Source organism: Antechinus flavipes, chromosome 2 (genome assembly GCF_016432865.1).
Source record: "Antechinus flavipes isolate AdamAnt ecotype Samford, QLD, Australia chromosome 2, AdamAnt_v2, whole genome shotgun sequence".
NCBI classification, from domain to species: domain Eukaryota; kingdom Metazoa; phylum Chordata; class Mammalia; order Dasyuromorphia; family Dasyuridae; genus Antechinus; species Antechinus flavipes.
In genome coordinates, this window is record NC_067399.1 from 541979289 (window position 1) to 542000830 (window position 21542).

Sequence of the window (21542 nt, forward strand, 5' to 3'; positions counted from 1 at the left end):
ATCAATCATGTAAGTTTTTCCAAGCTTTTCTGAAATCATCCTGTTCAAGATGAGTTATTTTATAACATGGGATGATTGGCTGTGAATGACAGTGATCCAAGACTACTCTGAAGGATTTGTGATGAAAAATGCTAGCCATACCCAATGAAAGAATTGATTGTGTCTGGATACAGATTGATGCTTCCCTTTTTTTTTTTTTTAAACCCTTTATTTTTCTTGAGGCTTGTTTTGTTTTCGGGGGAAGGCAGAAATCTATATTTATGGCTTTTATGGAAATGTTTTGCATAACTTCCCATGTGCTTTCTTAATGGGAGCTAGAGGTAGGAAGGAAGGAAAAGAATCTGGAACTCAAAAGTTTTTAAAACATGTGGGAAAAAAATTGTTTTACATGTAACGGAGGAAAATAAAAATATTAAAAATTTTTAAAATGCATAGCACAGAACAAAAAGAGAACCTACAAGGAAGCAAAGAAAGATTGGACAATTCTGAATCTATTGTCTTCCATTATTATATATGCTTTCTTGAAATGGAAATTTATTAGTACATATTTTGAATCCTCTCATTCTGCTGTAATTGACATGTTTTGTTTTTCTTTTTCTATTTTCTATCTCTGGACCAGATGAAAAAGTTGTCTCAGGGTACCAAAATTTGGGGAGGAACATTCCCTCAGCAAATAGAGCAGTGGCAGAGTGTACATCTGAATGGAAGTCATTAGATTCAGCAAAGCATTGCTTCTGTGTTTTCTTTCTCTGTCTCTGTCTCTCTCTCTCTCTCTCTCTGAATCTGTGTGTCTGTCTGTCTCTCTCTCTCTCTGTCTCTCCTTCCCCTTTCCCCCTCTCTCTGCCTTGGTTTTCCTCTTGTGCAAAATGGAGCTGGAGTAGTTCTTGCCGATTATTTCCAGGTCTGTGATTCCAGAGGGGCTGGTATATTGACCTGGGAGCTTTGAGTTGGGGGACTTCTTTTCAGAGCCAGATCAAGCTATGCTAGGTAATGGATCAGGGAAGGCTTTTAACTCATGATTTTCTTGGATAATTCACATCCACTTGATTCCCTTGCTGTCCACTGGAGTGAGATGGTGTGTCCCGGACTGTGATAAGAACAGGCTGGTATTTGCTGCAGAAGGGAGAAAAGGATGCAGGTTGTGGATGGCACTTTCTGTAAGCACTTAGCAGGATGGTACCTAAACTGGAAAAGGAAATGGCCTTCTGAAGGATGGTTTTTTAAGGTGACTCATTGTGCCTTTGGACCTATGCAGAGAGATGGCCCTTGGCAAAACCAAAGGTTGTCTTAAGTACCCAGTTCATGTATGCTTTATCAGTCTCCTTAGAGGAGAGTATTGAGTGATTTGACTAAGATATCAGAGATCCCTCTCAGAGAGAGAAAACTATTTAATTTTCAAGGCAGTGCTTAATCTGAAGGGATGATTTAGAGTGAAATTTTGGGCAGATTTCAGGAGGCTCTTAAGGATACTCCGACTATGCCAGGTTGGCAAATGCTTACCCACCAGTCAGACTCTGGGTGTCTGCCTAGAGCCTGGGGGTCTGTGTTGCTTCTGAGCCCTGACCTGTGTGAGAGCTGGAACGATTTTCTTTTTACCAGTGGTGCCTCCTGCCAATTTGGCTTCAGAGGCTTGGGAAGAGTTTATAAGTCTTGTAGTCATATTCTTAAAAACAAAACAAAACTATTGCCTTTATCTGCTATTGTTTCATCACTACAATTTCCCTGTAGTCCTTTATTGTAACAAAGTAGCATTAAGCAGAACAGACTGACACATTGACTATGTCTATCAGTCAGCATATTAGGCACCTACTCTGTGTGAGGCACCTACTATGTGTGAGGCACTGTGCTAAGCTCTGAAGATGCATAGAAAGGCAAAAAACAGTACATGCTGACCAGGTGCTCTCACAATACAAGAAGGGACATCTACAACAAGATATATAGATGCAAGATAAATTGGGAATGATCGGCAGAGGTAAGGCCCTAGAAATAATGGGGATCAGGAGAGGCTTCCTATAAAAGATGGGATTTTAGATGGAAACTGAAGGGATCTGGGGAAGCCAGATAAAGAGGGACAACATTCCAGGAGTGGCGGAGAGCCATGGATAGCAGCCACAGTTGGGAGATGAGACCAGGGGTACTGGATTGAAAAGTATATGTAATCCCAACGGGAAATCTGTCACAGTGAAGGGACGATTTTACTGATGAGTTTGGGGTGTGTGTGTGTGTCTGCAGGTTCTGTTACTTTATTGCCATTATTATGGCTCTTGGTTCAGTTTCATCACCTCAACCTTCTTGCTTTTGTTAATTACCTACATTGTCTTAAGCACTGAAGATACAAAGTCAAAAAAAAAAAAGCCTCTGACCACAAAGAGCTTGTGTTCCCTGCCTTCCCTTCTTCTTCCCCCCTCTCCTTCTCCCTCACCCCCCTGTCCCCAGCCTTTCTCCTCTTCATCTTTTGGATCCGAAGCTCAGTGAGGCAGTGAGTGAAGCGCCAGGCCTGGAACCAGGAAGACTCTAGCGCTGTGGCTCTGGACAAGTCACTTAACCCTGTTTTGCTTCAAGTTCTTTATCTGTCAAATGAGCTGGAAAAGAAAATGGCAAACCACTTCAGTGGCTTTGCTAAGAAAATCCCAAATGGATCGTCTTTGACTGAATTAGCAGGGACTGTCTATGTTCTACTTAAGGTATCATGAGAGAACTTTGTACCAAAGGGGCCCTGAAGAAGAGAAGGAAAGGAGGGAAGCATTTTTCCTTTTCTCCAGAATTATTAGCTGAGCTATCAATCAACAAGCCAATCAGCCATAATTTGAATTTAGATAGCTGAACTTTCAGTAACTATCAAATCAGCTGGCAATAAAGGATATAGTTGGCCACTGTTAATTATTTGTTTTCCTTTTCTTTTTTGATTCAATACAAGAAGGTCAGTGGTCCTGGAAACAATTTGAAAATGCAGGGGGGAGAGAGAAAGATAGACAGAGATAGACTGGGGAGAGAAAAGGAGGGAAAGGGAACTTCCAGCACTCAGATGGAGCGAGGTCCCTGAACTACCTCATTAACAACTTTGCTGCTTCTTTGCCGTCTTTGTCTTGAAATGGCAATTTCTCTAGCTCTTTCCCTATAGAAGTATCCCTTCGAGAACTCTTCAATAAAATTATGAAGTTGAACTTTGGTATTTATGCTTTACTTTCCTCCTCCTAACCCTATACTTGTAAAGGTCTTGTATTTTCCATTGGGGAAGGGGGAGAAGACTGATTTTCCAAGGTGACAACTACCAATTCTGAGAAACATATTGTGGTAGGCTAGAGGGCTATGATTTCTATCATATGACCCTAATGTTGAGTTATTACTGACTATTCAATAATAACTAATTCAATTGATTATCAGGTATCTTGGCCATTAAATATTTAAAATAATTGGTGGCTATTCACATTCTTGGGATTTAAAAAAAGTTTATAGTAAAATAGATGAGTTTGAAGAAATGTGAAAGCAGAAATGCTAATGACTAACTCTAGACATAAGTATCCATACCCTAGTTTAATTACTAGACTTCCAACTCAGAAGTAATACAAATACAGCAATAATTTTGTCTATTCTAGGTTTATTTCTCATAATCCTGCTATTCCATAGGAGAACACTATACATGATTTTTTTTTTCTTGTTCAGTCATTTTCAGTCATGTCTGACTGGAGTGGTTTGCCATTTCCTTCACCAGCTCATTTTACAGATGAGGAAACAGAGGCAAACAAGGTTAAATTACTTGCCCAACGTCAGGTAGATAATGTCTGAGTTCAGATTTTAACTTGAGAAGATGGTTTTCCTGAATTCAAAGCTAGCATTATGCCATCCAGCCGCCTAGCAGTTGAGAACACTGGTAACTTTGAAGAAACAATTTCAGATTGTTGACTATAGGTATAGAATGTTACAAACATTATCAGCTGCGGTTACTGTGTTTTTTTTGTTAATGTTTTATCAATGAATAATTTTTATTCATTGTTTTCTGCTATATCACTAGCATCTAGTGGAGGTTTTCTTGTAATTAAGAAAAAAACAACAAACTTAGGTTGGTTAATTTTTTTTTTAATCAAATCTTTTGTAAATGTTTCCCAAGTACTAAATACTAAAATACAAAGACAAAATGAAATGGGCCATCAACAAAACTCTAAATATAAAGTAAAATTTTGTGACAAAGCAAAAAAAAGTTTTGAGCTAGTTCTGCCACTGACTTGTTACAGGAATCATTTAACACCTTAGATTTTTAAATAATTAAATTTTAAAAATTAAATTAAGTAAAAAAATTTACATTCCTCCATCAATGAGATACAAACCAAAACCATAAATATTGAATTTCTCTTCCTAAGGCTTAGTTTTCTTCCATTTCCTCTGCCTAGGTGAAAATATTCTTTGACATTTCCTACTTCACAGCAGCAGTCAAGAAGGATCTAAGCATCCTGGCATGCTGCCTTGCCCTGTCCAACTCCTAATTCTTGCTGAAAATTCTGCCCACAGGTCCGGACACTGTTTGTCAGTGGCCTCCCTGTAGACATCAAACCAAGAGAACTCTATCTTCTCTTCCGGCCATTTAAGGTAAGTCTTTTCCCTGAACCAGACCTTATCTGACTTCAGTACTGAAAGAGAATGCTTTACTAGACTATACTAGTGGGAGAAATAGAAGTTGGTTATATCATAATTGCAATTTAAGAATGAGAGATGCAGAGTTAAAATGGAAGATTGTAGTGTGAGTGGAAAAAGTCATTTTGACTATTATATCTAAATTTAAAAAAAAATAAAGTGATGACACCATCTACATTAAGAGAAAGAACTGATAAATAGTAGGTAGAGAATAGTTTTACACACACACACACACACACACACACACACACACACACACACAAAATAGCAACTTGTATACAATAGATTTGCAGTTTCATGTGCAGTCATCCTTTTTTATTATATTATGTAAATGTTTGTTTTATCTCATAAATTAAAATAAGATAAAAAAATTTTAAGATAAAAATAAATTTTGGAGACAAGAAACAGGAAGCCATGGGGGGAGAATGTTGATCTTTATTCCTGCCTTGCCACTAACTTTTTTTTAAATAATATTTTATTTTTCCAAATACATGCAAAGATAGTTTTTAACATTCACCTTTGCAAAACCTTATGTTTCAAATTTTTCTCCATCTCCTCCCTCCCCAAAACAGCAAGCAATCTGATACAGGTTAAACATGTGCAATTCTTCTAAAATTTCGATATTCATCATGCTGCATGCACACACACACAAATCAAATCAAAAAGGAAACAAACACGCACAAAAATAAGCAAACTCCCCCAAAAAGGTGAAAATACCATGCTTTGATCCGCATTTAGTCTCCATAGTTCTCTCTCTGGATGCCACTAACTTTCTATGTTTGTTTAGCTGATTTACTCTGGGCCTCATTTTTCAAGGACTCGGTTTCCCCCCAGCTATAATAAGGTTATAATAGAATATTTGAATAGTTCAGGTTCATCAGTTGTGAAGAAAATGCAGCCTCTGTATGCTGGGGAAGTTCAAGAAGGCTTCCCAAAGAGGTGGGCCTTTAAACATGGGTAGGATTAGTTAACTAGAAGTAATCAGAATATTCATATGATTTAGAAAGAATAGGGGGAGAGCAAGAAGAAAAGCTTGTAGCCTCTCATTAATGATTGTGTTGAGAAAGATGAAAAATTCCCATCTTAGTCACTATTTGTCTTTGCAGGGATATGAAGGCTCACTGATCAAACTCACATCTAAACAGGTATTTACGTTCTGGCTCTATCTCTTCCCCCTGCCCCCCAACAGCCTTTAGTTCTGTTCAGAGCTTGGAACTAGTCTCCCCTTTCTTGGCAAGATCTGAGCTTTGAATTTAAAAGGCTGTCTGTCCCACATGCACACCGGACTTTGCACCAGGCCTCCATCCTGGGCTGAGATAAATAAGAAGAGGAAGTTCTAGTTTCTTGCATTCCCTAGTCCCTCAGTATATACTGCATAAGGCAGATTAAGAACAATCTCTGCTTCTTAGTTCTCAGAGCAGCAGTAGCCCCTAGCTCCTGGTGCCTGAAGAGATCTGGACTTTTTGTAAAGTGTGGGAAAGGCCATCCCCTCTTTCTCCCCTGTGCTTCTTTACTCCTGCCTTCCTGCTGACCTGTCAGGGGCAAATGCCTAATAAATTCAACTCACTCATGATAACCATTTCATACATGGTCCCTCTCAATAGGAACTTTAGGGAGAGAGTAATCCCTAAGACAAAAGGGAATGAAACTCAAATGGAGGAATGCCTAAGAAGAGAGACTTTTAGGTACCCTTAAAATCTTTAGATCACCTCCTAGTAAAGCTGTCTATGGCAGGGGCTCTGGACCCTGTGCCTCTAAATGAGGAGTGAATCTGAGGGATGGGGATAAAAGGAACAATAGTAGACTAACCTTCCCTTCTTTTCCCTTTGTTGGAGTGATATAATTATTACCTTTTGAATGAGGGTATTCTCTAGAGCTGAGACCATATGGGGTATGTACATGGTTGCTGAAACTCAAGGGCATGTTCTTCTAGCCTGTAGGTTTTGTGACCTTTGACAGCCGTGCTGGAGCAGAAGCAGCCAAAAATGCATTGAATGTGAGTACACAGAGATGTGATCCCAGGGAAAAAGGGCTCATTCACCTGCCTTCCCCTTCCCCTTTCTAGCCCTCAGAACACATATACACAAGCATTGAAGTGCATCTGTCTTGGGTGCCTCCATAATTTTTATCTGCCCAAAATTCCCTGGATGCCAAATAATCACCTATGGAATCTGGGGGGAAATGTTAGGTTAGGATGCCTGAGGGAAAATAACTTGGGCGGGCTCTCACAGAGGTATTCCTTTTGTATCCCTCTGGAAGAAAGCTGGGTATCCCAGGGTGACATTCTTTTACTCATCCTACAGGGTATTCGTTTTGACCCCGAGAATCCACAGACCTTAAGATTAGAGTTTGCCAAAGCCAATACTAAAATGGCAAAGAGCAAGCTGATGGCAACACCAAATCCCACCAGCATTCACCCTGCCCTAGGCGCACACTTCATCGCACGGGATCCCTGTAAGTAATAAGATCACTCACTTTTTTTTCTTTGGGGCACCAACTTCAGCCAGCTCAGAGCAAGCCAGCAGAGCCATCCTTGGGTTGAAGTCCTGAGGATGGTCCTTATTCTGCTGTAGTTACAGCCAGGGTTGTGGTAAAGGATTTTTGTGCTGAGAGCAAGTAGCACAGCCCCCTCTGTGAAGGGGGAGATCCTTGGGGACAAGCTGTGGCTGGAGCAGCTCCTCTCAAAGGAGTTGGGAGAAGCACTCCATTGAGAAGGCTAGTTTGCTGTTCTAATTCATTATTCTTATTAAGAACAGATATACTCAGAACCTTTAGATTTGGAACAGTATCTTAATAGTTGTATCTTAGTTATGGCTTTGCCTTCAGCTCCCCATTGTTGAGTCCCCAAATAATTAATTGGTGTCATTCTTTTTCCCTCTCTTTCCTTGCCTGCTCATTCTGTTCTGAGTAATATATGAGGTTCTAAATTAGACTCTGGGCAGCTTAGGGGGTGCAGTATATAGAACTCCAGATCTGGAGTCAAGAAGACTTGTCTTCCTGAATTCAAATCTGCATGATCCTGGCTAAGTCACTTCACTCTGTTTGCTTCATTTAAAAATCTGGAGAAGGAAACGGCAAATTGCTCCAGTATCTTTGCCAATAAATCCCCAAATGGGGTCATGAAGAGTCTGAAATAATTGAACAACAAGAACTTTAGACCGAGCCTATATTAGATGTAGTCAATTCACAGGGTGGGGGACATGAGTCTTTGGGCTCAAATCTGTCTTAATGTCTTCCATTAAGCCTTCCTTGACAGCTTTTAAAAGGGATGTACCTAGTGTCCAAAAACTTCTCAGTAAACCTCTCTGCTAGATCTGCCTTACCCACGTTGTCCCTCTCTCAGCCAGACAAATACAGATTGTACCAGACTGATGCCCCATTGCCTTCTGGGGGAAACTCAGAATTCAGTATAAAACCTACAAGTAGATGATGTTTGATTCTTAAAGGACCCCATTGGAGAACAAGGGGGAAGCTCTATTATTCCCTAGGGTTCAGTAAGAAGAGGAGACAATAAAGTATGGGGGTGGCTTGGGGGTGGTCTTGTGTCTCTCGTCTAGATGACCTAACAGGAGCTGCTCTGATCCCCGCTTCTCCGGAGGCCTGGGCCCCTTACCCATTATACACTACGGAGCTGACCCCTGCCATCCCACATGCTGCATTCACCTACCCAGCTGCTGCTGCTGCCGCCGCTGCCCTGCATGCTCAGGTAAGGTCCTATCCTGGGGAAACTACTAAGATGGCGAGTGGTCATAAAGTGGGAAAAAGTTGGCAAAATCACTTGATTTCATGAGTACCATTTTCTGTTAAAGTACCCCCTTCCCTCCCTCTCCCTCATTCTTCCCTCCCTCTCCCTTCCTTCCCTTTCCCTCTCCCTCTCCCTTCCCTCCCTCTCCCTCTCTTCCTTCCCTCTCCCTCTCTTCCCTCCCTCTCTCTCTCTCCCTCCCTCTCCCTCTCTCTCCCTCTCTTCCTTCCCTCTCCCTCTCTTTTCCTTCTCTCTCCCTCTCTTCCCTCTTCCCTCCCTCTCCCTCTCCTTCCCTCTTTCCTCCCTCTCCCTCTCCCTCTCTTTTCCTTCCTTCTCCCTCTCCTTCCCTCTTCCCTCCCTCTCCTTCTCTTTTCCCTCCCTCTCCCTCTTCCTCTCTCTTCCCTCTCTCCCTCTCCCTCTCCCTTCCCTCCCTCTCCCCCTCTCTTCCCTCCCTCTCCCTCTCTCTTCCCTCCCTCTCCCTCTCTCTTCCCTCCCTCTCCCTCTCTCTTCCCTCCCTCTCTCTCTCTCCCTCTCTTCCCTCCCTCTCTCTCTCTCTCTCCCTCTTTTCCCTCCCTCTCCCTCTTCCCTCTCTCCCTCTCCTCCTTCTCTCCCTCTCCCTTCCTTCCTTCTCCCTCTCCCTTCCCTCCCTCTCCCTTCCCTCCCTCTCCCTCTCTCTTTCCTCCCTCTCCCTCTTTTACACACACACACACACACACACACACACACACACACACACACACACGTACGTCAAGGATTGGCTGTGAGCAGGATTTCACTGAAGCCTCTTTGTACAGACAGACTTCCTTAGAATTTCCAGTACAGTTGGGAAAGATCTACAAATGAAAGAGAACCCTGCTTACTTTCTTTGGAGACCAGCTCCTAAATCTGTCATGGATAAAACTATTTTGTGCCATGATTAAGTTGGTTTTTTTGTTTGTTTGTTTGTTTTGCCATGTGTAGAGTGGAAATCTTTAATGTCAGTTCATATCTTGTCTCAGACTCTTTTTTTTTAATAGCTTTTTATTTACAAGTTATATGAATGGGTAATTTTATAGCATTGACAATTACCAAACCTTTTGTTCCAAATTTTTCACCTCCTTCCCTCCATCCCCTCCCCACGATGTCAAGTTGACCAATACATGTAAATATGTTAAAGTATAAATTAAATACAATATAAATATACATGTCTTAAAAGTTATTTTGCTGTACAAAAAGAATCGGACTTTGAAGTAGTGTACAATTAGCCTATGAAAGAAATCAAAAATGCAGGTGGACAAAAATAAAGGAATTGGGAATTCTATGTAGTGGTTCATAATCATTTCCCAGAGTTCTTTCGCTGAGTGTAGTTGGTTCAATTCATTACTGCTCCATTGGAACCAATTTGGTTTATTTCATTGATGGAGATGGTCACGTCCACATGATTAAGTCTTTAAAAAATGTTTTGACCATATTCTGAATTATACTAGATGATGTTCTATCTCTAGTATGTGGTAACTCAGCCTTAGCACATGTAGTTCTGGAAATTGGAAGTGCATAAAAGGTAATGGAATGGGGAATAGATTTTGGGGACAGGTGAAATAAATCTGCAAAGGCTTTCAGTCAAAACTGGTAATGGCTAAAAAGGTCACCTGTGGGCATCTTTCCCTGACCTCCAAATTTCCACTGGACTTAGGAAAGTTTGGGGTAAAGAAGTTTGGAGTAGAAAGAAAATCGTTTAAGGATCTAGATTATCATCACTAAGAAGCTGTGCGATCTTAAGTGATTTCATTTCTCTTGAGCTTCAGTTACTCTTTTTAGAAAATGAAGATATTAGACTTGTTATGTCTACTTTATACACAACACTGTATTTGACACTGAGGATACAAAGACAGTGCTTGCTCTTTAAAGTGTGCTGTATTGGAGAATATTGGCATTTTGCTAAGAGAGGCCTCTTATCCAATGTGGTACCCAAGCCGTGAAGGAAGGGAAGAATTTTAAAAGACAGAAATGAGGAGAGAGCATCCCAGTCACCTGCAGAGGCATAGATGAGGTTTGTTGGAATGTTGTTTTTAAGGAACAGTTAATGCTCTAGTTTGGCTTTGGAGAGTACTATGGAAAAATGGGTACTAGGAAGTTAAGGGAGGTTCACATTGTGGAGGCTTTGAATGAGATGAGCAGAAGGTTTTGTGTTCTGTCCTGAAAACCATCCGAGAGCTTTGAGTAGGGGAGCAGCAGCATGGGTAGCTGGTGAAATAGTAGATAAAACTCTGTCCTTCATCTTCCTGAGTTCAAATCCAGCCTCAGACTCTAGCCGTGTGATGCTGGACAAGTCACTCAACAAGTCAGTTTCTCAATCTATAAAATGAGTTGGAGGACATGACAAACCATTTCATTATCTCTGCCAAGAAAACTCTAAATGGGGTCCTTAATTATCAGACACAAGTGAAATGAGTAATCAACAAAAAGAAAAATAGGTCATATCTATGATTTAAGAATAATTCTTTTTAAAGGTTATATAGAGGATGTTTGGGAGAGGGAGAGGTATTAGACTGGAGACAGACCAATTTAGAGACTAATACGAGAGGCGCCTCCCTCATCGGGGATGGATGGCTTGAAGCTGAATACCTTTCTCTCCTAACCACCCCTTCTTCCCCAAATTACATTTTAATGATTGGGCAGCATTCCAGAGTGTTGAGGTACATGTTTGACACTTCTGATCTTGTCTACTACCTGTCTTAGAGAGGACACTGGTGGGGCAGCTAGAGCACCGGCCTTGGAGTCAGAAGGACCTGAATTCACATCCAGCCTCAGACACTTAATACTTGCTAGCTGTGTGTCTTGGGCCAGTCACTTAACCCCAGTTCTTTTGCCAAAAAGAGACAGACAGACAAAGCCCTGAGATAATATCACATCTAATATTCTGGGAATCCAACTTGGATCCTTGGATCACAAATTCAGCATTTCTCTCTCTGCCTCCATTGTAACTCACTACATCTCCTTCATGGTTAGCCTAAGCAGCTGGTCTGGTCTGTCCTGGTGACCCCTTTCCTTCATTCTTGGACAGCCCTCTAAGCTTTCCCTCCCACCTGTGCCCTCTGCTCCCAGGCCACATTGCCTGCATCCTCAGCAGTTACATCCTAGGCAGCAAATGGCTTACCAATAAAACCTGAGTGGTTAAACATTACTCCTCTCCAAGAGCCACTTTGGGGGTTGCATTGGTTGAATGAGCTACAGAGCTCCATTTCATAAATTCCCATGTCCCCTTTAAGCTGAGGTGTCTGCTTTTGAGTCCCCTCTGCAGGACACCCATCTCATATCGAGAAGGACTATAACCTAATATAATGTTATCCGGATCGAACCTTGAGTCTAAGAAGAGCTGTTGTTGTTTTGAGGATGTACTTTTAAGACAGTAAGAAGTTTGGGCATCTGTTAGCTAAGACATCATTGACTATGACAGGAGCTAGGGACCAAAAGTCAGCCGACCTCTGTTCAAGTCTCACTCAGCACTAAACTGGCTGCCTTGACCTCAGGCAAATCATTAAACCCTCTGAGCTGGATTTCTTCAGCTGCATAATTGACTCATAGGACCAAATGAGGTAATAGATGTACAACATTTGTTTGTTTGTTTTTTTTTAAGAGGTCTTTAAAAATATCAGGTAATATATCACATTGCTTGCCCTCTTGGGGAGGGAAAAGAAAAGTGGAACTCAAAATCTTATAAAAGCAAATGTTGAAAACTATCTCTGCATATAATTGGAAAAAATAAAATATTATCAAAAAACAAAACTAATGCCAGGTAGGAGGGAGGAGTGTTTTCTCTTACGTCTACAGAGGGAGACAGCAGGATTTGGAGTTACATGGGACCCAATTGGAGTCCCAAGTCTTTGAATTACTACTTGTGTAATCAGTCAGTTCATCAGTTTCCTCTTCTTTAAAGTGAGACAGTTGGATCAAGGGACTTCTTAAGGCCCTGTTCTCTAGACTGCATGAGCTTACATCTATTTGGATATCTCCCTTCTTCCAACAGGTCCCTTCTTAGACTAGAGAAAAAATCTGTTCCTTGTACCTCCTAATACTCATGGCTTCATCACTGGGGCTGTCAGTATGGCTTTTCTTGGAGGTCAGGGATGGAGTGGGCCATTGAACTTGGGTGCCTTGATGGAAGGGAGCTTCAGGGCTTTCCGAAGATATACACCAGAGGAAATAACCAAGGCTTTTAAAGTGCTCATTGTCCAAGGAGATGACCTTTTGGGAGAGCCTAGCAGCTGCAAATGAAGGATCATGGCACTGAGAATTAGACTTGCATCTCTGGATTCATCTAATCTAAGTGTAGAAGTCTGTTTCCCAGCCACGGGCACACACAGCTCCTTCCTCAGTTTTACTGTTCCATTCTCTTCTTTCTTGGATATATCTGTCCAGTGAATTTTTTTGTCAGAACTAGAAAATGAGATCTTTTATTGTCTCTTTCTAGATCCGTATTATTTAGTTAGAAATATTATTTCTGGAGGTTTTTAACATATTCTACTACTTCACTGAAATTTCTATTGTTGAATTTCCTTGAGTTGTCTAGGCATGTGGATATATTTGCAAATCATAATATTTTATTCTCTTTCCAGTGTTTAACCTATTTATTTTTTCATGTCCCTTTGCAGTTTGATTTCTAATATTGTGTCAGAATAGGGACAGTAGTCATCTTTGTTTTGGTCCTGTTAAACAGGATTGCCTTCTAGAATGGTTCTCCGTTACAAATAATGCTTAGCCTTGTTTTTCTAGATTGAAAAGGCCAAATTTGTTACACTTTGTGGGGGGTAGGCTCCCAGTTACTCAGGAATCATACCCCTTCTTTCCCATTTCCCTTTCAGGTCAGGATTGGCAGTTTGGAACTTTATACTTCTAGACAAGATATCCTGCCTTTCTCTTAAAATAAAACATTTTAAATGCTTTTTAAAAAATCATTGTCATTTCCCAATGAACCATTGCCTCCTGTCCTTTCAACAAAAAAGCATATCTAAGCATAATGAAATAACACAATGGTATATCAACAGATATTTCATTCCTTACCTATTGTCCATCACCTGTCTCTGCCAAGAGGAGTGTATATATATTTTGTTTTTGTTTTACTTTTCCCATTGCATTCCTCCTCAAGAGCCTATCCTTTATAATCAAGATAATAATTGGATCTGTGATTTTATTAGATAAGGCAATTCATAGTCTCAAAGAATTATCTGAAGCACTGAGAGATTAACTCACTCTGGTTTCCATAGCCTGTATATGTCAAAGACAGAACTTGAACGTGGGTCTCCTGGGCTCTAAAGTCTGCTTTATATTATTTACAATATCCTCCAAAAGAAAAGAAAAGAAAAAAATTAAATAAAGCTTAGCTTACTTATCAGACAAGTTTGACATAAAACTGTTCTATATCCATGATTCTTCATGATAGAAGAAAAGGGAAAAGATAATTTCTCCTGTCTTTTCTTTGGAGCCATGCACAATCATTTGAAGCATTCAGTTTTGATTTTATTTTTATTATTTATGTTTCCATTATTATAGTCACTGTTACATGTTGTTTTCCTGCCTCTGCTTCCTTTACTTTTTACCTATTCATGTCTTCTCATGCTTTCTTCTCTTTCTTCTCTATAATCTTTTTTTTTTTTTTAGCAGCAGTCATTTTGATTACATTCTTGTACAGTGTGTATAACCATCCAGTTGATGGCCATATACTTGGTCTTTCTGTAGCCACAAAAAGCACTGGTATAACTATTCTGATTTTATGGGGCCTTTGTTTTTGTTCTTGACCTATTGTCAAGTCCCTAAAAGTCATAATCGATCAGTGAATTAATGTCTTTCTACTTTTTCCCTTTATATTATCGTGATCATGGTGTAGATTGCTTGTTGTCTACTTTGTACTTTGGCAGTTCTTTCAGACCCTCCTTTTGTGTAGGATCCTCGTCAATAGAGTTGGGAAGTTTTTGGTTTTTTTTTTTTTTTTTTTTTTTAACATTGCTCAAGATCACACAGTGTTTGTGTATGGATTTGAACTCACATCTCCTGAGTCTAGGTCTAGTGCTTTATCTTCTCTGCTACCTAGTTCCTCTTCTCTAGCCTGGCCTCGAGGTCTTGAAGCTGGAATGCAAAGACATCTTTGTAGTCCTGGCGGTGCCCCCACTTATGATGCTGTACCGCCTCTCCCAAGATATTTCTTTGCCTACTGTCAGGAGCTACCTGAGGAATGAAGCTGATGTAAGAGCTGTTACAGAGTTTTTGGGTGTTCCCAAGCTGGATAAAGAAGACGCTTCCCTATGCATCCACTTCTGAAATCCACTCTAGCATCCAGTCCCTGCTTCCAGCTGAGATGGTTCCCTAGGTTCAAGGGGCATTCCATAGCTCAGTTAAAGGAGAAGGAAGTAGAATTTTTTTTCTTCCCACAGAGCTGCCAGGATGGAAAGGAACAGATTCTAGATTTTGTGACAGGAGTAGAAGGAAGGATGGAAAATAAGGGTGAGAAATAAGGAGAGGTCTATGGAGTGTTGGGATAGGGTTTGAATGCTTGACTTAAATGGCGTGAACTAGGGTTTTTTGCCTATAGTTCTGGGACTTCTGGATACAGGGTAGTTTGCTGGGCCTGGCAATAAGTTCTACCCCAATAGTAGAACTACCAACTCTGGAGGCAAGCAGTCCTCAAGAAAGGTCTGCGTTCCCCATGATGAATCGGGTACTTAGAGCCACATTTGCAGCTGATAGTTCCTTGGATGGCACAGAAAAACTTCAGTGGGCAGAGGGAGAGAGGAGTGTTCAGGTAGAACTCTGAAGGACAGTTCTTTGTTTTTAGCATCTTAAAGATTCTGTACTTAACTATTACCAAATGAAGTGTTCATTTTCATATGTATTTTTGAAAAGACAAGAGGTATTTTATATATTAACTGTGAATCTGTTCTGTAGAGTTTGCTTTTTTCTCCCAAGAATATAATAAATTCATCATGTAACCATAAAAGATGCTATGCTCACCTGTGATTCTTTCTGACATCCCATTTTAAACTCTCCCTCTCCCTCTCCAGTGGTGGGGAGAAAGGAAGGATAGAGTTCTCCTAGTTTTCCTCTTTCTTACAAATGCTTTTTGAATAGAAAAATTATTCTCTTGTAATGAACACACACAAAACCCCCAAATTCCTACATTAGCCATGTCCAAAACTGTATGTCTTAATTCTACATTTTCAGTCTCTCTCTGTAAGGAAGAAGATAATGTGCCCCTTCTTTGGTACTCTGAAATTAGATTGATCTTTATGTGAACCAGAATTCTTATACACACACAAATACACACACACATACGCACGTACACACACAAAATACAAGTGAACAACAATAAAAAAAATGAAAATGCTGTGTTGTGATCCACACTCAGTTCCCACAGTCATCTCTCTGAGTGTAGATGGTTCTCTTCATCACAAAAGCATTGGAACTCAAATGGCTTTTATTCTTAAATTTTTTTCAATCATTTCCACACATAGAATATGTGTATGTATGTTATAAATATACATACATATATAAAGAAATTAGATAGGAGAAATGATGCAAATTTTTTTTCTTAGCTACCTGTTTCCCTCCTAGTTTTATTGCATTGGCTTTGTTCATGGGAAAGCTTTTTAATTTTTGTAATCTAAATTATTCATTTTATCTTCTCTGATCTTCTCTATCCCTTATTTGGTCACAAACTATCCCCTTATCCATAGATCTGAAAGGTAATGTCTTCCTTGCTCCTCTAATTTGTTGATGATGTCATCCTTTATGTCTCTTATGTAAGTTGTGTACCCAGTTGGAGCTTATCTTGGTATGTAGTGTAAGCTATGTAAGTGGAAAGGCTAAAGCTATTATCTGTCAGATTTAAGTTTCCTCATAGGTTTTGATCAAATAGTGAGTTCTTTGCCCAGTACTTGAGATCTTGGAGCTTGTCAAACACAATATGGGTTGTTTTTGCATATTGTGTGTCTAATCTGTAGATTAAGCCCTGTATTTGGTGTGCAAAGCCCTTTGTAAACTAGCCCTTCCCAGTGTCCTTGCATCTGCTTTAATACTAGTCTGCTTGCTGTTTCTTGAACAAGACATAGCCTTTCCTGATTCTGGGCATTTTCACTGTCTTTCACTGGGCATTTCTTCATGCGTGGAATCCTCCACTTCCTCATCTCTGCCTCCTGGCTTCCCTGGCTTTCTTCAAGCCCCAGATAAAATCCTATCTTCTCTAGGAAACCTTTCCCTACTCCCTCTTAATTCCAGCATGCCCTTCATGTTTGTCCTGTGTATAACTTGTTTATTCATCACTCACCTGTCATCTCCCATGATTGACTATAAGCTCCTTGAAGACGGGGACTGTCTTTTATCTTTGTATCCAGCACTTAGTCCCATATACTTATTAATATGTTTTAAATGTTCCACAGATAGACTTTGCTGTTTTTTTAACCTGTACCAAAACATTTTGATTACGATTTTGTAGTTTGATTCAATATCTGTTATTTCTGTATTTTTTCCTTTTCACTTTTTTAATATTTTCTTAGAGATTGTTGACACTTTGATGAATTTTAGATTTCTTTTTTCCAGCTCTCTAAATAATCCTTTGGTAGCCTGATAAGATACTGAATTAAGTAAATTAATTTAGGTAATGTTATTTTTATTATATTGGTTGGTCTAATGCAGCACTTTTAATTAAATGAAACCAGGGCAGTACAGTCAGGTCCCAGTATCGTTGTTTCTTAGCCCCCAGTCACTATGGTTTCATCCGGCTATTCTTGTTCCACAAAGGTCTTTCCTTTGGGACATGGAACATTCTACCTAAAGATTCCCCCTTGCCTATGACCCCCAGTTTCATTCTCTCTTTCTCCAGGGCAAGGCATCCTGGGATCTGTAAACTTGTTTTTTAAAACGGTTTCATAATTATTTCAATATAATTTGTGATCATGTATTTTATTTTATGCATTTAAAAAATATTCCGAGAAGGTTTCTGTATCACATTCCCAAAAGTAGCCATGCAACAAAGTTTAAAGAATTTCTTCACTCTAAAACCAGGTCAGGCTTCTCTGGGGACTGGGGCAGATGTCCACCACATCTGAGTTACCTCAACTGTCTTTTCCTAGTAGTGCTGTTTGGGAACTGGAACAGCCTGTTAAATGACTGGTTTTGGGGTAAGGGGGAGATGTGTATGTAAAACCCAAAGCTGCTTCTACTTAAGCCCTGGAGAAGGGGATTTCAGAAGCTGCCATTCTTTTGTGGGAGGCCATTAGCCTTCACAGACAAGGTCTTGGTTGGGAGGAGCTAAAGCAGAAACAGCTTTCCCCTCTAGTGACTCCACAGTCAAGGACCAAACCTTGAGGGCTCCATCCCCCAGAATAGGAGCATAATCTGTGAATCATGGACCCTCCCAGCAACCTAAGGAAGCTTCCTTCTGCTCTAATTTGTTGACCATATTCATAATGGAAAGAAATGCTATATTTCAATTAATACAGTAGTTCTCTAAGTATCTTTGGTCTTAGAATCTTTTTATGCTTTTAAATTATTGAAGCCTCTCCAAAGAGCTTTGGTTTATGTAGGTTTTAGCCTTCAATGTTTGTTTTAAAAATTAAAACATTTTAGTATTATTATGAAAATAGTTTTGACCTAAATGACCCTCAGTGGACTTTGCATCACACCAAGAAGCTCTGAGTTAGTGAAAACACAAAAGTCATTTTCCCCTCTTCTTAAGTTGACAGACCTTGAGAGAGAGGGTTTTAAGAATTCCAGGGCTAATGGGCAAGTAGGTGTGGATAGAGCACCGAGCCTGGAATTCAGAGGGTCCAAGTTCAAATCTAGCTCGATGCTTACTAGTTGTATGACCTGGGCCGATCTCCTGGGCCAGCTCTGTGCTTCTCCCTGATGTCCTGAGAATTTGTCCAGCCAGCTTACTGAAATCAGGTATCTTTGATCATGGAATAAGACCTAAAGGAAATGATGATTCCTTATTTTTATATGACTACTTTAATTTTTTCCTAAAAATGAATATAAATTGCTTGCATTTTTGTTTTTCTTCCCAGGTTATTTATACCTTCTGAATCCAATTCTCCCTGTGCAACAAGAGAACTGTTTGGTTCTGCACACATATATTGTATCTAGGATATACTGTAACCTATTTAACATGTAAAAGACTGCTTACCATCTGGGGGAGGGAGAGGAGGGAGGGAGGGGAAAAATCGGAACAGAAGTGAGTGCAAGGGATAATGTTGTAAAAAATTACCCTGGCATGGGTTCTGTATAAAAAGTTATTTAAAAAAATTTTTTTTTTCCCAAGGTGCTTTTTAACTCTTTATTTGATCTCCACACCTATCCTGTAAGGTAAATAGGACAAAAACTCTTTCCATTTTAGGGCTGAGGAAACTCTAAAATAGGTTAAACAAAGTTCAATAAAACTGTTTTGTATTCATTCTTTATCTTGGTATGATCCTAATCTTGAGAAGTCTGTTTTCTCTTCCATTGATAGTGAAGGGATTCAGAGGAACTTAAGATCTGTATGAATTACAGCAGTGCATGGTAAAACATGAAGACAAAGGCAAAACACAACTACTACTAAGGACAGAATGAACAATGTTCTGTCTAGCAAGAGGCAGGGATCTTCAAAAATGGCAGATTTTACACTGTTCTGCTTATTTTTGTTTTGTTTTTGCTTGATGCTTTTCCTTTTTATAAGGAAATGGGAATAGGGTAGGATGAGAGAAGATTCCTCAAAATAACTGATGTAAGAACAAGAGGGAATAAAGTTTCTCTTATTTTAAGCCTACCCTTCCTAAAATAATACACAATTGGGGAAGTTTGGTTAAGAGCCCTCACAGCTTGCCTTAGCCACTTTCCACCGTTCCCATTTTCTCCCTATAAATCCTGGTCAGGCGTTCTCACTCGCTGCATGTGGTTTCTCTTACAGATGCGCTGGTACCCTCCCTCTGAAGCCACACAACAAGGATGGAAATCTCGTCAGTTCTGTTAGTCCTTCAGTAAGTGCCAGTCCTGAGGATGAATGATGCTCTTCTTGCTTCCTTCTCCCCTCCTCTTCCCCAGTCCCAAGCCCTTGAACACCTGGTGCCCTTGATCTGTATTTATTTCATTGGATGGTTAATGAGCAGATGCTCTCCATCTCTCCTTGTGTTCAGGATCTATGGGCTGCAAATGTCCATGCCTTCTAACAAAAGAAAGGAGTCTTTGACCTTCAAACCCCAGGCGTTGGCCTAGGCTCTGAGCCTCACCATTGGAGTTGCCAGTTAGTACTGGGCATTTAAGTGGCTCAGGTGGCTAGAGTGCTGGCCCTGGACTCGGAAAGACTCCAAATTCTGCCTCAGATATTTATTAAGCTGTGTGACTCTGGGCAAGTCATTTTACTTCCATTAGCCTCTGTTTTATTATCTATAGAATGGGGATAAGTAATAATTACCTACCTCCCAAGTTTGTTGAGGATAAAATGAGTTAATATTTATAGTTTTGTTTTGTTTTTGGTTTTTTTTTTTTTTTTTGCAAACCTTGATGTGAAATACTAGCCATTATCATTGTTTTGGGGCCTCAACAGTTTCTTATCACAAAAACCGGATGTACCCTTATGTCATGGTATGCGCCCCCACACACATTTTTTTTTTTTAAGTAACACCCTAGTCTTCACTCACCACCACCCTATTTCCCTTCTCAGGTCTTGTCACAACAGCTTGAAAGCCCCAGTCTGAGTTCCCACTGGAGCATCCAGCTGGGGAGAAAGCCATAGAGTCCATTTGCAAATTGTTTTGGTGGGCACCAGCATTGGTGCTCCGCACTTCTGTCACCTCTGGTGGCCCTCATGGGGTGCTGCCATCTGTCCCACTCTCCAAAGACTGTGAATTATGAAACCAACTTAATGGACTCTGTCCCACTTTTTTTTTCTTTATTTCTTACTTCCCATTCCCACCCTGCCCTGAGGCTCTCCCAAAGCCTGGCTAGAGGGGCACAGGGTTCTTTGGCTGAGATGAGGAGGCTCAGGGCTGTGGCCAGTGGTGGGACAGAGCTGTTTCCAGGCCTTAGGCGCCCAAATCGTTTTGTTTCTGCAGTTCTGCTTAAAGGAAACAAGACATTTAATTTTGCATGTTTTCTGGCATGAATTAAGACATTTAAACTTGTGTATGTGCGAGTGTACAGTTTGTTCTAGCGTTAGTGTCACCATAGCAACAAGTTTTGGCCCACTTACTGGTCCATCATTCCACGCCCCCTCTCTGCACCCCCCCTCCCCCATTATCTGTGAAGAGAAGACTTGGCTTTTAAACTGAGAAACGCTTAGCCCTCCTAGTCTTTCACTTCCCCTGCTTGGGCAAAATTAAGGAAATACCTGTCCTGTGATGCGCTGGGTTTTCTCTTACATTTTGCTTCAAGGTCCTCCTCTCTCTCCTCTCATGGGGTCTCCCCAGAGACCAGTTGTCAGATAAATCTGTGTCCCCTCTCCACTTCCCTATCTTGCCAGTTGCTGTTATCCTTTCTGAACTTCCAGACAACCAAAAAAGTGCAAGTATTTTTATACCATGTGTAACAAGGCTATATTTATGCATCATAAAAGATTTCTTGTGTGTTTGTGTGCAATTAATAAAGAGAAATGATTAGCCCTGTCAGATAAGTTAATGTTTAGTTTGAAGTTTGAAGAAAGGAGATTCTGTTCTTTGATAAGCATTTTTTGTCAGACATTAGTTTAAAAAAAAAATGAAGGAAACAAATTGTGCAATTTCATTTTGTTTTTGTGAACATATGCCATATTACTGCTTGGTCCTGAAGTGCTTTACCTATTACCTACAGCCGTCTTGCTTGTATTCAGACTTTGGAGAATAGGTTGCTGTTATCATTGCTGATCCTATGAGAATGTGAAACTGGATAATATATGAAATGCAAAATAAAGTATCATCCAAGGTGACTGCTCTGGCCTCTAATCTTTCTCTGCCTCCTTGAGTACAAAACTATCACCCAGGATGAGACTGTCCGCTCCAAGATGGAGGGAAGGGAAAAGGAAGTGTCATATGCACAGCATTGGGAGAAATAACATAAAATGGGTCCCTATTGGCTCTAAAGGAGTCCTTAATTACAGTCAATAGCCCCATTTCTGTTTGAATTGGATATCACTGGTATAAAGTGTTTACTTCCCTGTTCTAACTCTAAATCTTTCTTCTTACACCATATT

General features: G+C 40.3%; 1 protein-coding gene across 1 annotated transcript in view; it reads left to right on the forward strand.

Annotated features, from left to right (window-relative positions):
- RBPMS2 (RNA binding protein, mRNA processing factor 2) overlaps positions 1-21278 on the forward strand; it is a 52818-nt gene extending 31540 nt beyond the window's left edge. Inside the window, exons 2-7 of the mRNA XM_051980885.1 lie at positions 4507-4584; positions 5736-5774; positions 6563-6625; positions 6933-7083; positions 8187-8335; positions 19287-21278. Coding sequence (XP_051836845.1) covers positions 4507-4584; positions 5736-5774; positions 6563-6625; positions 6933-7083; positions 8187-8335; positions 19287-19349 — 543 coding nt within the window. The 3' untranslated portion in view covers positions 19350-21278. The remainder of the gene's footprint in view (positions 1-4506; positions 4585-5735; positions 5775-6562; positions 6626-6932; positions 7084-8186; positions 8336-19286) is intronic.
- Positions 21279-21542: the final 264 nt, after the last annotated feature.